Here is a 13300-nt window from a genome sequence, read left to right on the forward strand (position 1 = left end):
AAAAAAAAAAACCTCTAAAAGCAAACAAATATATATAAAATTATTGGAATAAAAATATGATATCATTGTGCTAATATTAATCTGGGTTGTATGACATAATTACATATTTCTTATTGGTGTTTTAATTTTTTTTATTTAGAAGAGAAGGAAAGTGTATACCACGTTATCAGTTGGCTTCTATCTGAGGAACATGAAAAAGAATTAAAGAAATATTTTGATTTCTTTATGCAAGAAGCTTTGCAGGGCAGGTAATTTCTTTTATTTTCTGAATGAAAGACTTACCATTTTAGTGATACAAATAAATGGTTGGATGCATGGATACTTGGAGCAAATTTAAGAGAAGTGGATGGATGTGTAGATGGTTGGGGAGATCAATGATAGGTGACAGTGAATGGATGGAGTAGATGAATTTTGCACTCCCAGCCAGTCAATCTGTGTATTTTGGCTCTTCCGTTAAAAGCATGAAAGTATTTCTGTATAACATGGGGGAATGTTCCTTCTTGATCTTCCTGGCAACACTTCATCTACAATGTTTTTGTATATACTCTCTGCAACATAGAAGGCAGGATAGACAACATAATTTCTCATTCTTGGTAGGCATATCAGAGCCACCACTTTGAGCTGGTATATTTCTAATTCATTTAAAAACCCAAATAACTTAGAGATACCCAGTGTGAGATTAGTCTGAGAGTTTTTGTCATTACCTGGGATGTATAGAAAATTCTTCATCTTTGACACAAGGGGGAAAGATGCATATTAATTCCTTTAGCTTGGTTAATTACAGTGGACTAACCCCACCTTCCTTTCTTCCTTAAAAATTTTATTCAGTAATCAAGGTGATCCTAAAATCTGGCTTTTTCTCATAAAGCCTTTTCCTTACCTAAAGTAGAAGACAAAATTCTCTTGTCTATGAGATCTTATCTAAAATAGTCATTTTAGGAGTCTTTATGACAGAACATAAAGACTCCTAACTCTGGGAAACGAACTAGGGGTGGTGGAAGGGGAGGAGGGCTGGGGTGGGGTGAATGGGTGACGGGCACTGAGGGGGGCACTTGACGGGATGAGCACTGGGTGTTATTCTGTATGTTGGCAAATTGAACACCAATAAAAAATAAATTTATTATTAATAAAATAAAATAAAATAGTCATTTTAAACTTTGTCTATATCATCTTTATTATTATTCATAATTTTTAAAGTATATATCTTGTCTCTTCTCCCCCACTTTGAAGACTGGTTGTATACACATGTTACGTATGGCAAGTATTTTGTTCAGTTTATTAGCTTAATTTCAAATATGATTAATGCTCTACTTTTGAGTAATCTGTACTTCATATCTTGAATTTATGCACAATATGTAGCAATCATGTAAAATTGTTTAAAAATATAGGATCATTCAGCTAATCATCTGTCACTTAAAGTCGGTTCTTTTTTTTAAGATTTTATTTATTTATTCATGAGAGACACAGAGAGAGAGGCAGAGACAGAAGCAGGCTCCCTGCAGGGAACCTGATGCAAGATTTGATTCCAGGACCCCAGGATCATGCCCTGAGCCAAAGGCAGATGCTCAGCCACTGAGCCACCCAGGTGTCCTACTTAAAATCGATTCTAAAGTACTTCTTTTTTAATAATAAATTTATTTTTTATTGGTGTTCAATTTGCCAACATACAGAATAACACCCAGTGCTCACCCCATCAAGTGCCCCCCTCAGTGCCCGTCACCCATTTACCCCCACCCCCCGCCCCCCTCCCCTTCCACCACCCCTAGTTCGTTTCCCAGAGTTAGGAGTCTTTATGTTCTGTCTCCCTTTCTGATATTTCCCACACATTTCTTCTCCCTTCCCTTATAAAGATTCTAAAGTACTTGTGGGCATCTACATATTGCTAATGAGCTCTCACCTGTTTAAGCCTTCCTTAAGTGAGCTGACATGGTATAGTTTTGTACAGGTTACAAGTTTGCAGAGCTATTGATTCTCTCAGTCCTTCATTCAGGTAGCAGGTCTCCAAAGCACCTGCACCCGTAACCTCTGGTCAAGAAGATTCTCATCTGTTGCCCATATATTGTACAAAAAGGGTCATTTTCTTTGCAGGCACTGACAGGAAAACATTGAAGGAGAATAATGCCATATATAGTGTCTTAATTAGGTATCGGTAAAATTTTAGCATGAAATGGAAAGGTTAATAGTAAGCTTCAAACAGACTTTTTATTTGTTTTAAATTGTTTACCTCATAGGCTAGAAAGATGTAAATCTCATGTTCAGCTTAGAATTTGGGTTCTAATACTACCATCAGATAGTTCCTTGTGTGAGGTCATCTGTCAAATGGAGAATGTACAAAACTTAAGGAACAGAACATGGCTATATTATCAATACTGTGGACTCTGCTACCAAGTTAGTTCCACAGGTAGGCTGGTAAAGAAGACTGTCACTCATAAAAAGTCAGATAATGTTCATAGAGATGAAAGTTAAAGAGAGCATCACGGAATGTATCAGGTAGACATCGAATTGTGAGGTCTGCTATAGTCAGAGATGGCTCCCACAGTGGAAGGCTCTTGAATTGGCATGGATGGTGGGTGGATATGATTGGCTGGAGAAAGGGGACGGGAGAGAGTGAGAACATTTTAAGAAACAGAACACCCAGAGCAGAGTGACCAGAACAGTTATTTGTTGAACACTGGTAAAATAGGTGGTCTGCTGCCAGGTATGGTCTCACTTACCTGGGATATTTTCTTTGTAGCCCAAGATTCCTTTATGTATTGTGAAATTAACACCTCCAGTGAATGTTTGCCCTTACTTTCCTTTTTTTTTTTTTTTTTTCTACAGAGAAGCATTTGACAACCTTGTAAAGTTAATGGAACAATTGGGGATTCAATGCAGTAATTTGCTAAGGAGAAGTGACATCATGGATTCCTTAAAAAATGAGAATTTTGACTTGGTATTTGTTGAAGCATTTGACTTCTGTTCTTTCCTGATTGCTGAGAAGCTTGGGAAGCCATTTGTGTCAATTCTTCCCACCCCCTTTGGCAGTGTGGACCTTGGGCTACCAAGCCCTGTGTCTTATGTTCCAGTATTCCATTCCTTGTTAACTGACTGCATGGATTTCTGGAGCCGAGTGAAGAATTTTCTGATGTTCTTTGATTTCTTCATGAAACAATGGCAAATCCAATCTACGTTTGACAAGACCATCAAGGAACATTTCCCGGAAGGTGCTAGGCCAGTTTTGTCTCATCTTCTAAAGAAAGCAGAGCTGTGGTTTGTTAACTCTGACTTTGCCCTTGAATTTGCTCGGCCCCTGCTCCCCAACACTGTGTATGTTGGAGGCTTAATGGTCAGACCTGTTAAACCAGTGCCACAAGTAAGTAAAACTGTAGCTCTCGATGTGGACTTCATGTAAAGCTCTTCAGTGTAGAATTAGTGGCTCCCCTTCCGGTGGGCACAGGGATTGAAGCAGGGTGAGACAAGCAAAACACCTAGAATGTACATTTTTATTTTATTTTTAATTTTCTAGTCTATTTTATTGTATTCTATTTTATTCTAAATTTTATTTTATTTTGGTAAAAACACTTAGTATGATATCTACCCCCTTAACAAATTTTTGAAAGTACAATATAAACTATTGACTGTAGGCACCATGTTGTGCATCAGATTTCTACATCTTATTAATCTCACTTAACTTCATAACTCTTCCTCTCCATGGAATAGTAAGTACCTATTATCCCCTTCCCCCAAGCCCTGGAAACCAACTTCTACTTTTGATTCTATGAACTTGACTATTTTTGATGTTACATATAAGTGAAATCCTGCAATATTTGCTTTTCTGTTATTGGCTTATTTCACAAGTGAGATATGAGAGGATATTTTCATAACTATCCTCTGGCTTCAGTGAGACTGGTTACACATTTGGCTGAGGTACCCTTTTATTTAGATTCTGGATTTCTTATAAGGAGAATTTGAGCATGAAATGTTGCCAAGAATTGGCATGTTTTTAGGGGGAAGGAGTGCTAGGGCTTCCCACTCTGCCATCTTGCTTATCCCAGGACCCACTTTTCAGGAAGCCCTTTCTGTAAGGGTCATGGAAGTACTGTTAGGTCCTACCTGACCCTGTTATTGAGAATCTCTTTAGGTAACAGCCCTAAACTGTTCCTTACCCTGGTCCTAGCCTTCTGGTAAAAATGCTTCAACATGTTGATATTTTAATTTTCAATTTTTATGATCACAGGCAAATACTTATGAAGTGGGAGTCTACCACATGAAAGAATTTTTAAGGAGATTGTTTATCCATAACTAAATATAAACGAGAGAGAGAGAGTAATGTAATGTAATAATGTAATGAGGTGGGACTGGGTGCAAATGATGGCTAGATCTGCAGGCATCATCTCCAATGGCTCCTTCGTGTAGAGCCCTAACTCCTGGCTCAGCCGAGATGTTCTGATTTGATTGGTCTGGGATTGGGTCTACATATTTTAAGTTTTAAATGCTACCCAGGTGGTCTGAATGCAGAGCCTGAACTCAAAACTACTGCTCTCAAAGTTATCAAAATGAATTAAAGCTATGATTAGTGGCTGCCCGTTGCCTGTAGGTGCTGGGTTGCTATTGTACAGAAATTATCTCATACATTGTATATTGTGCCACTTTGAGGGAATAGTGATGATCTCCAATTTTATAAAGGCGAGGACAAATAATCAGGTGGTGTACATAATATTCCCAGTACTATTCAGCTCAGGGCAGCAAAGGCCTAAACCTGGCCTGGGCTTCCCAGGTGCCAAAATATCTACCCTTCCCCTACTGACCTTGCATTGAGTGAACAGAAAATTTTGGGGAATGGTTCATGGGCAAAATGGACTTTGATTCATGGTGGCATTTTTTAAGAAATGGAACTGGGGAGGAAGATGCAGCAGGTTGAGGAGACAAGGGCTCCAATGTGTGGAGGTGTAAGTGAGACGGCCATGAGACTGGGTTCCCTCAGTGGCATTGGCCAGACTAGAGTAGTGGAAGATTCAATTGCACAAATAAGACAAGGCCAAAACACATGTTCTACCTGACATGATGGTGGGTAAGTTTTGGAATTGAGACAGGAGTTATTAGGGAGGAGAATAATGGAAGTTAAGGTGTGTAATCTGTGAGATAACAGATGCTTATGTAATTTTTCTTCTTTTTCCCATTTAAAAAATTGTGATCAAATATACATAGTATAAAATTTACCATCTTAACCATAGTGAAGGGTACAGTTCAAGGGCATTAAGAACTTCCACATTTTGTGCAACCGTTACCTACATCCATCTCCAGAACATTTTCCTCTTCCCAAACTGAAACCTCATACCCACTCAACAGTGACTTCTCATTTCCTCTCTGCCTCCAGACCCTGGCAACCACTACTCTTCTTTTGTCTGTATGAATTTGACTACTCTACGCACCTTATACAGGTGGAATCATACAATATTTGTTCTTCTGTGATAGCTTATTTCACTTTGCATAATGTCTTCAAGATTCATCCATGTTGTAGTATGTGTCCAAAGTTCTTTCCTTTTTGGGCAGAGTAATATTTCATTGTGTCTGTATATACCATATTTATTTATCTATTTATCTGTCCTTAGGCACATGGGTTACTTCCACTTTTGTCTAAGGTGAATAAGGCTGCTATGAACAGTAGTGTACAAATATTTGTTGGAATCCCTACTTTTAATTCTTTTGGTAATATACTGAGAAATGGAATTTCTGGGTCATATGATAATTGCATATTTCATTTTTTGAGGAACCGCCATACAGTCTTTCACAGTGGCTGTCCCAGTTAACATTTCCACCAACAATGTGTAAGAGTTCCAACTTTTCCATATCTTCACAAACACTTGACATTTTCTGTTTTCTTTATGTGATTAAAAAAAATTGTTCTTAGCTATCCTAATGGGTGGGAAGTGGTGTCTTGTTGTGATTAGATTAGAATTTCCCTGATTAGTGAAGTTTACCATTTCATAAGCTTATTGGCCATTTATGTATCTTCTTTGGAGAAATACTTGCTCAAGTCTTTGCCCATTTTTGAATCATGTTTGTTTTTTGGGTAGAGTAGTTCTTTATATAATCTGGCAATCAATCTTTTTAGATATATGACTTGCAAATATTTCTCCATTCCCTGAGTTGCCCTTTCACTATTTTGATAGTGTCTTTTGACACACAGAGCTTTTCTTTTTGTTGAAATCCAATTCAGCTATTTTTTGTTTCGTTGCCTGTGCTATTGGTGTCTTATCCAAGAAACCACTGCCAAGTTCAGTTACATAAAGAGTTCTCTCTGTATGTTCTAAGGATTTTATACATATAGCTCATATTTTTAGGTCTCTCCTCTGTTTTAGGTTGACTTAGTATCTGGTATAATGTAATGGTTCAACTTCAGTATTTTGCATGTGAATATCCAGTTTTCCAATGCCATTTGCTGAAAAGACTGTCTTTACCTAATGAATGGTCTGGCACCTTTGTCAAAAAAGTTATTTGACTAAATATACCTGGGGATATTTCTGGACTTTCTATTTTACCTTGTTGATCTATACATATGTCTTTTTGTCATAGCACATTATTTTGAATATTATAGCTTTGTAGTATCCTTTGGCATCAGGAAATATGAGACCTCCAACCCTGTACTTTTTTTCTTATACTGTCTTGGGCACTCAGTGTTTTTGAAATTCCATATCAAATTTAGGATAGTTTTTTTTTATTTCTGCCAAAAGAGAAGATTGTTCACTATTGATAGAGTTTGCATGGTATCTGTGAATCATCTTGGGAAGTACTGACTTCTTTAAAGTACTGAAGTACTAAAGTCTTCTAATCCATGAAGCCTGGATTTCTTTTTCCATTTATTTGTGTCTTTTTATATTTCCTTCAGTGATGTCTTTTAGCTTTCAATGTAAAATCTTTTACCTCCTTGGTTAAGTTTACTCCTGAGTATATTTTTATTCTTTGATTCTATTGTAAATGGAATTGGTTTTCTAATTTTCTTGAAATGTTCCTTATTAATATATAGTAATACATTTGATATTTCGAGTTGATTTTGTTTCTTGCTATTTTTCTAAATTGCTTATTAATTGTGACAGTTTTTTTGGTATGTGAGGAATCTTAGAGTTGTCTACATATAATATCTTGTCATGTGCCATTATTTTTTGAAGCAATATTTCTGCTTTTTTCTCTTTCTCTTCTTCTGTGACCTCCACAATGCATATATTAATCCACATGAGGGGTCATATGAGTCCCTGACATTCTATTCACTTTTTTTTAATCCTTTCTCCTTTTTGGTTTTTAGACTTGATATTTTAGATGACCTATCTTCAAGAGAACTAAGTTTTTCTCCTGTTTGGGTCTGCATTGAATTACTCCAGTGAATTTTTCAATTCAGTTACTGTATTTTTTTATTTTATTTTTTTTTTATTTTTTATTTTTTTTTATTTTTTTTTTTTTTTAAAGATTTTATTTATTTATTCATGATAGTCACAGAGAGAGAGAGAGAGAGAGAGAGAGAGAGAGAGAGAGGCAGAGACACAGGCAGAGGGAGAAGCAGGCTCCATGCACCGGGAGCCCGACGTGGGATCCGATCCCGGGTCTCCAGGATCGCGCCCTGGGCCAAATGCAGGCGCCAAACCGCTGCGCCACCCAGGGATCCCTTATTTTTTTTTTAGTGTCTAATCTTACCTTTATTTTTTTAAAAAAAATTTTAATTGGAGTTCAATTTGCCAACATATAGCATAACACCCAGGGCTCATCCTGCCAAGTGCCCCCCTCAATGTCCATCACCCAGTCACCCCCACCCCCCGCCCACCTCCCCTTCTACTACCCCTTGTTCATTTCCCAGAGTTAGGTGTCTCTCATGTTTTGTTAGCCTCACTGACATTTTCACTCATTTTCTCTCCTTTCCCTTTATTCCCTTTCACTAATGTTTATATTCCCCACATGAATGAGACCATATAATGTTTGTCCTTTCCCGATTGACTTATTTCACTCAGCATAATACCCTCCAGGTCCATCCATGTCGAAGCAAATGGTGGGTATTTGTCGTTTCTAATGGCTGAGTAATATTCCATTGTTTTTTTTTATAATAAATTTATTTTTTATTGGCGTTCAATTTACCAACGTACAGAATAACACCCAGTGCTCATCCCATCAAGTGCCCCCCTCACCCCCACCCCCCGCCCTCCTCCCCTTCTACCCCGCCTAGTTCGTTTCCCAGAGTTAGGAGTCTTTATGTTCTGTCTCCCTTTCTGATATTTCCCACACATTTCTTCTCCCTTCCCTTATATTCCCTTTCACTATTATTTATATTGTATACATAGACCACTACTTCTTTATCCATTCATTTTTTGATGGATTTTTTGTTTTATTTAGTTTGTTCTTTTAGAAAAATAATTTGTCTCCTCTTGCTATTATATGTTTGTTCATATATTGTCTTCTTGATTTCCTTTAGATCTTTGTCCATGTTTTTCTTGAGCTCTTTGCACATGTTAGGCAATTTTAAAGCCCTTGTTTAGTTAGTCCAATATCTGTTTCTTCAATGAGAGTTTCTAGAGATTTATTTTGTTCCTTTAAATGACACATTTTGGCTTTCTATTCTTTCTTTGGTTTGTCTTGTGATCGTTTGTAGAAAGTTTTGGGCATTTGTAAAAACAGTCACCTCTACTTGTATTTGCAGGCTGCCATGGAACACTTTCACTAATTAGTGGGGAATGTTTTAATATTTTGGGTCAGCCAGGGAAGACAACTTAGAGTATTCTTAGGTACTTCCTAAGCATTTTTTTTCTATCTGGCCTTTGTGTATACTTTTATTCACCCAATTCTTTCTGTATAGTTGTCTAATATTAATGTCTTACATTCCCAGAGTCTTACCCAAAGTCTGTTCAGGGTATTAGGTGTTCTGTTATATTTTATTTCCATAATCTCTTGCCCTCAAGATTCTAAGTCTATGGTAGCCCTGAAAGTTTTCCCTGGCATGGTAACTTCTACTGTCTTGCAAGACTCCCACCAGCCTGATATCGGAGCTATATTGCCATTCCCAGTCAGAGCTCCAAGTCTGGTGAGACTTACACTGGTCACTTGGGAGCCTATAAAGTGGTTACAATGTTGCAAATTGTTTCAGTTCTACTCCTGCTGCTGAAGGCAGGGCCAGGACTGCTGCCTCTGGATCTGGCATGGCACTCCAGGAAGAGAGTAAAAATGCCATGGAAATTCTCACTGTTTGTAGTGTTTTTTTTCTTCCTTGAATCACATCACATATGTTTGGTTCCTCCATATCATTGAGTATTTTCCCAAGTCCTATAAAGTTTATTTGAGTCAATCTTTAGCTTTTTTTGTCCTTTCATTTAATCTGTGAAGGGCTGGGATTATGTAGCTTCTTATTATGACATCATGCTCTGCCCTTGCCAGTTTTAAGTTATAGATTTACATTGATCTTGTAAATGTCAAATGACAACAAAGCCAATTTTAGTTGTCCTTTAGGATGGTAGTTCTTAGAGTGTTGTGCAGGATGGAGTTAAATAGGGCCAGAATTGCACAATGAGGTAAAAGACTGGCAGCTGGGGACAGCCAGCAAATGCAGAGAAAGGAAGAAATAGATGTTTTGCAGAATTGACAAAAACACATTAATCTAATTTGGGGGATATTACATCATGAACTTCTTTAAGAATCATCTGGAGGTGGCTACATACTAAGTAATATCAGACAAAATAGACTGATGTCAAAACTTTTACAAGAGATAAAGAATATTTTATAAATAGTTTAATATAACAAAGTCAATCAGCATAATATAACACATTAATAGAGTGAAAGGGGTAAAAAAGCATATTATCTCAAGAGATGCAGAAAAGACATTTGACAAACTAACACTGTTTCATGATAAAAACACTCATAATACTAGAAATAGAAAAGTACTTCTCGAATGTGATAGAGCATTTATGAAATAAGCTAACATCATACTCTATAAATAGACTAAAATTGTGCTGCCTAAGATGCCTACTTACATCACTGCTATTCAGATATGCCCTAGACAGAGCAAGTAGGCAAGAAGAAGAAATATAAGGCATCCAAATGGGAATGGTCAATGTAGAAATATTTGGATTTCATATGGCATAATCCTATATATAGAAAATTCTTTTTGGTGTATGATTCATACACTATGTCTAACAAAACTAGCAAAATTGCAGGGAAAAATATCAATATGCAAATATGAATTGTGTTTCCATACAGTGGTTATAAACACTCTGAAAATGAAATTAGGTAAATATTCTATTTACACCAGCATCCAGTTAAACTGAGGAGGTGAAAGACATGTACACTGGATACTACAAATTTGCTGAAAGAAATTCAGGAAGACCTAAATAAATTGAAAGACCTCTCCAGACCATGGATGGTGTTACTTAATATTATTAAGAAAGCAATACTACTAAAAGTGATCTATAGATTTTTTTCTAATCATATCAACAACTGAAGGGCCTTATTATTATTTTTTTTGGAGAAATAGGAAAACCAATCTTCAAATTCACATGGAAATGTAAAAGACACTGAATAACCAAATTAATATGAAAAAGAACAGAGTTGGATGACTCGTACAACTATGACCAAATAATTTATGACAAGGGTGCCAGGAGCAATCAATGGGGAGAATAGTCTCTTCAACAAATGGTGCTGGTACCACTGGATATTCATTCATATGAAAGATAATGTTGTATGAGCCTTCCTCACACTACATACTGAAATTAACTAAACATGGATCAATGGCCTAAATAAAGAGCTAAAAGTAAAAAAAAAATTCCTAGAGAAAAAGGGATAAATTGCATGGACTTGGATTTGACAATAGTTTGTAGATGTGACACCAAAAGCACCAAAAGCATAAGTAACAAAGAAAAAAAATAGATAAATAAGACTGTATCAGGATTAAACACTTCTCTGTATTGAAAACACTATATGGAAAATGAAAGTATAGCTCATCGAGTACAAGGCAAATGTGTCCCCTCCCTCTGCTTTACAGTCTTATATTGGAGGTTCTAGTAAATTAAGATGAAAAGATGAAAAAAGGTATGAAAAGCAATGAAATAATGAAGGAAGAGATAAACTGTTTTTGTTCACAGATGACGTTGATAGTCCATTTCAAAACTCTGAAAGAGTCAAGAAATAGATTCTTGCAACTAATAAGCAATTATAGCAGTATCAAAGGATATAAGTTAAATATCAAGTCCATCTTTTTTGTATATATCAGCAATGAACAGGAGGAATGTGAGATTAAAACACTATGCCATTTACATGAGCACAACCAAATATAAAATCTTGGGAATAAATCTAACAAAACATGTATGAGATTTACATGAGGAAAACTACAAAAAGCTGATGAAAGAAATTAAGGAACTAAATAAGTGGAGAGAAAGTCTATGTTCATGGATAGGAAGTCTCTATATTGCTAGGTGTTCATTATCTCTAATTTGATTTATAGAATCAGTGCAATCCCGTTGAAAATTGCAGCAAGTTATTTTGTACATATTAATAAACTGATGCTCAAATTTGCATGGAGAGGCAAAAGCCCTGATGAGCCAACACAATATTGAAGATGAAGAATTAAGGTGGAGGACTGACATTAGTCAAGACCATGACATACTATATGGCTAAAATAATCAAGGCAGTGTGGTATAAGCAAAAGAATAGACAAATAGATCAATGAAATAGAATAAGGAGTATGCATAGACCCACATACATTTAGTCAAATGATCTTTGACAAAGCATTAAAAGAAATACCATAAAAATAATATAGTCTTTCCAACAAATGGACACAGATATTACCACTTCACAAAAACTAACTCAAAGTGGATCACTGACCTAAATGTAAGATGCAAATATGAAACTCCTATGAGGGGAAAGAGGAGAAAATAGATGAACTCGTGTTTGGTCATTAATTTTTAGATATAAAACCTAAGGCATGTTCTATTTTTTTAAAGGTTATTTTCCCTGGAATTATTTTTCATTTAAATTCAATTAATTAACATATAGTGTATTATTGGTTTCAGAGGTAGAGTTCAGTGATTCATTGGTCTTATATAATACTAAATGCTCATTACATCATGTACCCTCCTTAATTTCCATCACCCAGTTACCCCATCCCCCCACTTCCCTCATCTCCAACAACCCTCAGTTTGGTTCCTATGATTAAGAGTCTTAAAAAAAATCATATGGTTTGTCTCCCTCTCTGATTTCATCTTGTTTTATTTTTACCTCCCTTCCCCTATCATCCTCTTTTTTGTTTCTTAAATTCCACATATGAGTGAGGTCACATGAGAATTGTCTTTCTCGATTGACTTATTTCATTTAGTGTAATACCCTCTAGTTCCATCTATGTCATTGCAAATGGCAAGATTTCAATTTTTTGATGGATGAGTAGTGTTCCATTGTGTATGTGTGTATATATGTATATATAGCACATCTTCTTTATCCATTCATCTGTCAATGGACATCTGGGCTTTTTCCATAGTGTGGCTATTGTGGAAATTGCTGCTATAATAAACATTGAGGTGCAAATGTTTCTTCAGATCAATACATTTGTATCTTTGGATAAATACCTAGTAGTGCAATTGCTGGGTCATAGAGGATCTCTATTTTCAAACTTTTGAGGAATCTCCATACTGTTTTCCAGAGGCTGTACCAGCTTGACATTCGCACCAACAGTGTAAGACGGTTCCCCTTTCTCCACATCCTCACCAAAATTTGTTGTTTCCAGACTTGTTAATTTTAGCCATTCTGACTGGTGTGAGTTGGAATCTCATTGTGGTTTTGATCTGTATTTCCCTGATGCCGAGTAATGTGTAGCATTTTTTTATGTATCTGCTGGCCATTTGTATGTCTTCTCTGGAGACATGTCTGTTCAATGCCTTCTGCCCATTTCTTGACTGGATTATTTGTTCTTTGGGTGTTGAATTTAATAAGTTCTTTATAGATTTTGGATACTAGCCCTTTATCTGATAGGATATTTGCAAATATCTTCTCCCATTCTGTAGGCTGCCCTTTAGTTTTGTTGACTGTTTCCTTTGCTGTGCAGAAGCTTTTTATCTTGATGTCCCAGTGGTTCATTTTTGCCTTTGTTTCCCATGCCTTTGGAGATGCATCTAGCAGGAAGTTGCTTCAGCCGAGGTCACAGAGGTTGCTGCCTGTGTTCTTCTCTAGGATTTTGATGGATTTCTATTTCACATTTAGGTCTCTCATCCATTTTGAATCTATTTTTGTTTATGGTTTGAGGAAATGGTCCCATTTCATTCTTCTGCATGCGGCTGTCCAATTTTCCCAGCACCATTTT

At 36.4% G+C, this 13300-nt stretch overlaps 1 protein-coding gene across 16 annotated transcripts in view; it reads left to right on the plus strand.

The window, feature by feature from the left end:
• The window catches only part of LOC112652725 (UDP-glucuronosyltransferase 3A1-like), a 119545-nt gene that overhangs the window by 32938 nt on the left and 73307 nt on the right, over positions 1 to 13300 (plus strand). For 7 of the 16 annotated variants that reach the window (XM_049109363.1, XM_049109362.1, XM_025436349.3 and 4 more), the window contains 2 exons: positions 140 to 248; positions 2821 to 3352. The exons of the other annotated variants lie outside the window; for them this stretch is intronic. In XM_049109363.1, the coding sequence (XP_048965320.1) occupies positions 140 to 248; positions 2821 to 3352 (641 nt within the window). The remainder of the gene's footprint in view (positions 1 to 139; positions 249 to 2820; positions 3353 to 13300) is intronic. 16 annotated transcript variants of the gene reach the window in all.

Source organism: Canis lupus, chromosome 4 (assembly GCF_003254725.2).
Source record: "Canis lupus dingo isolate Sandy chromosome 4, ASM325472v2, whole genome shotgun sequence".
NCBI lineage: Eukaryota > Metazoa > Chordata > Mammalia > Carnivora > Canidae > Canis > Canis lupus.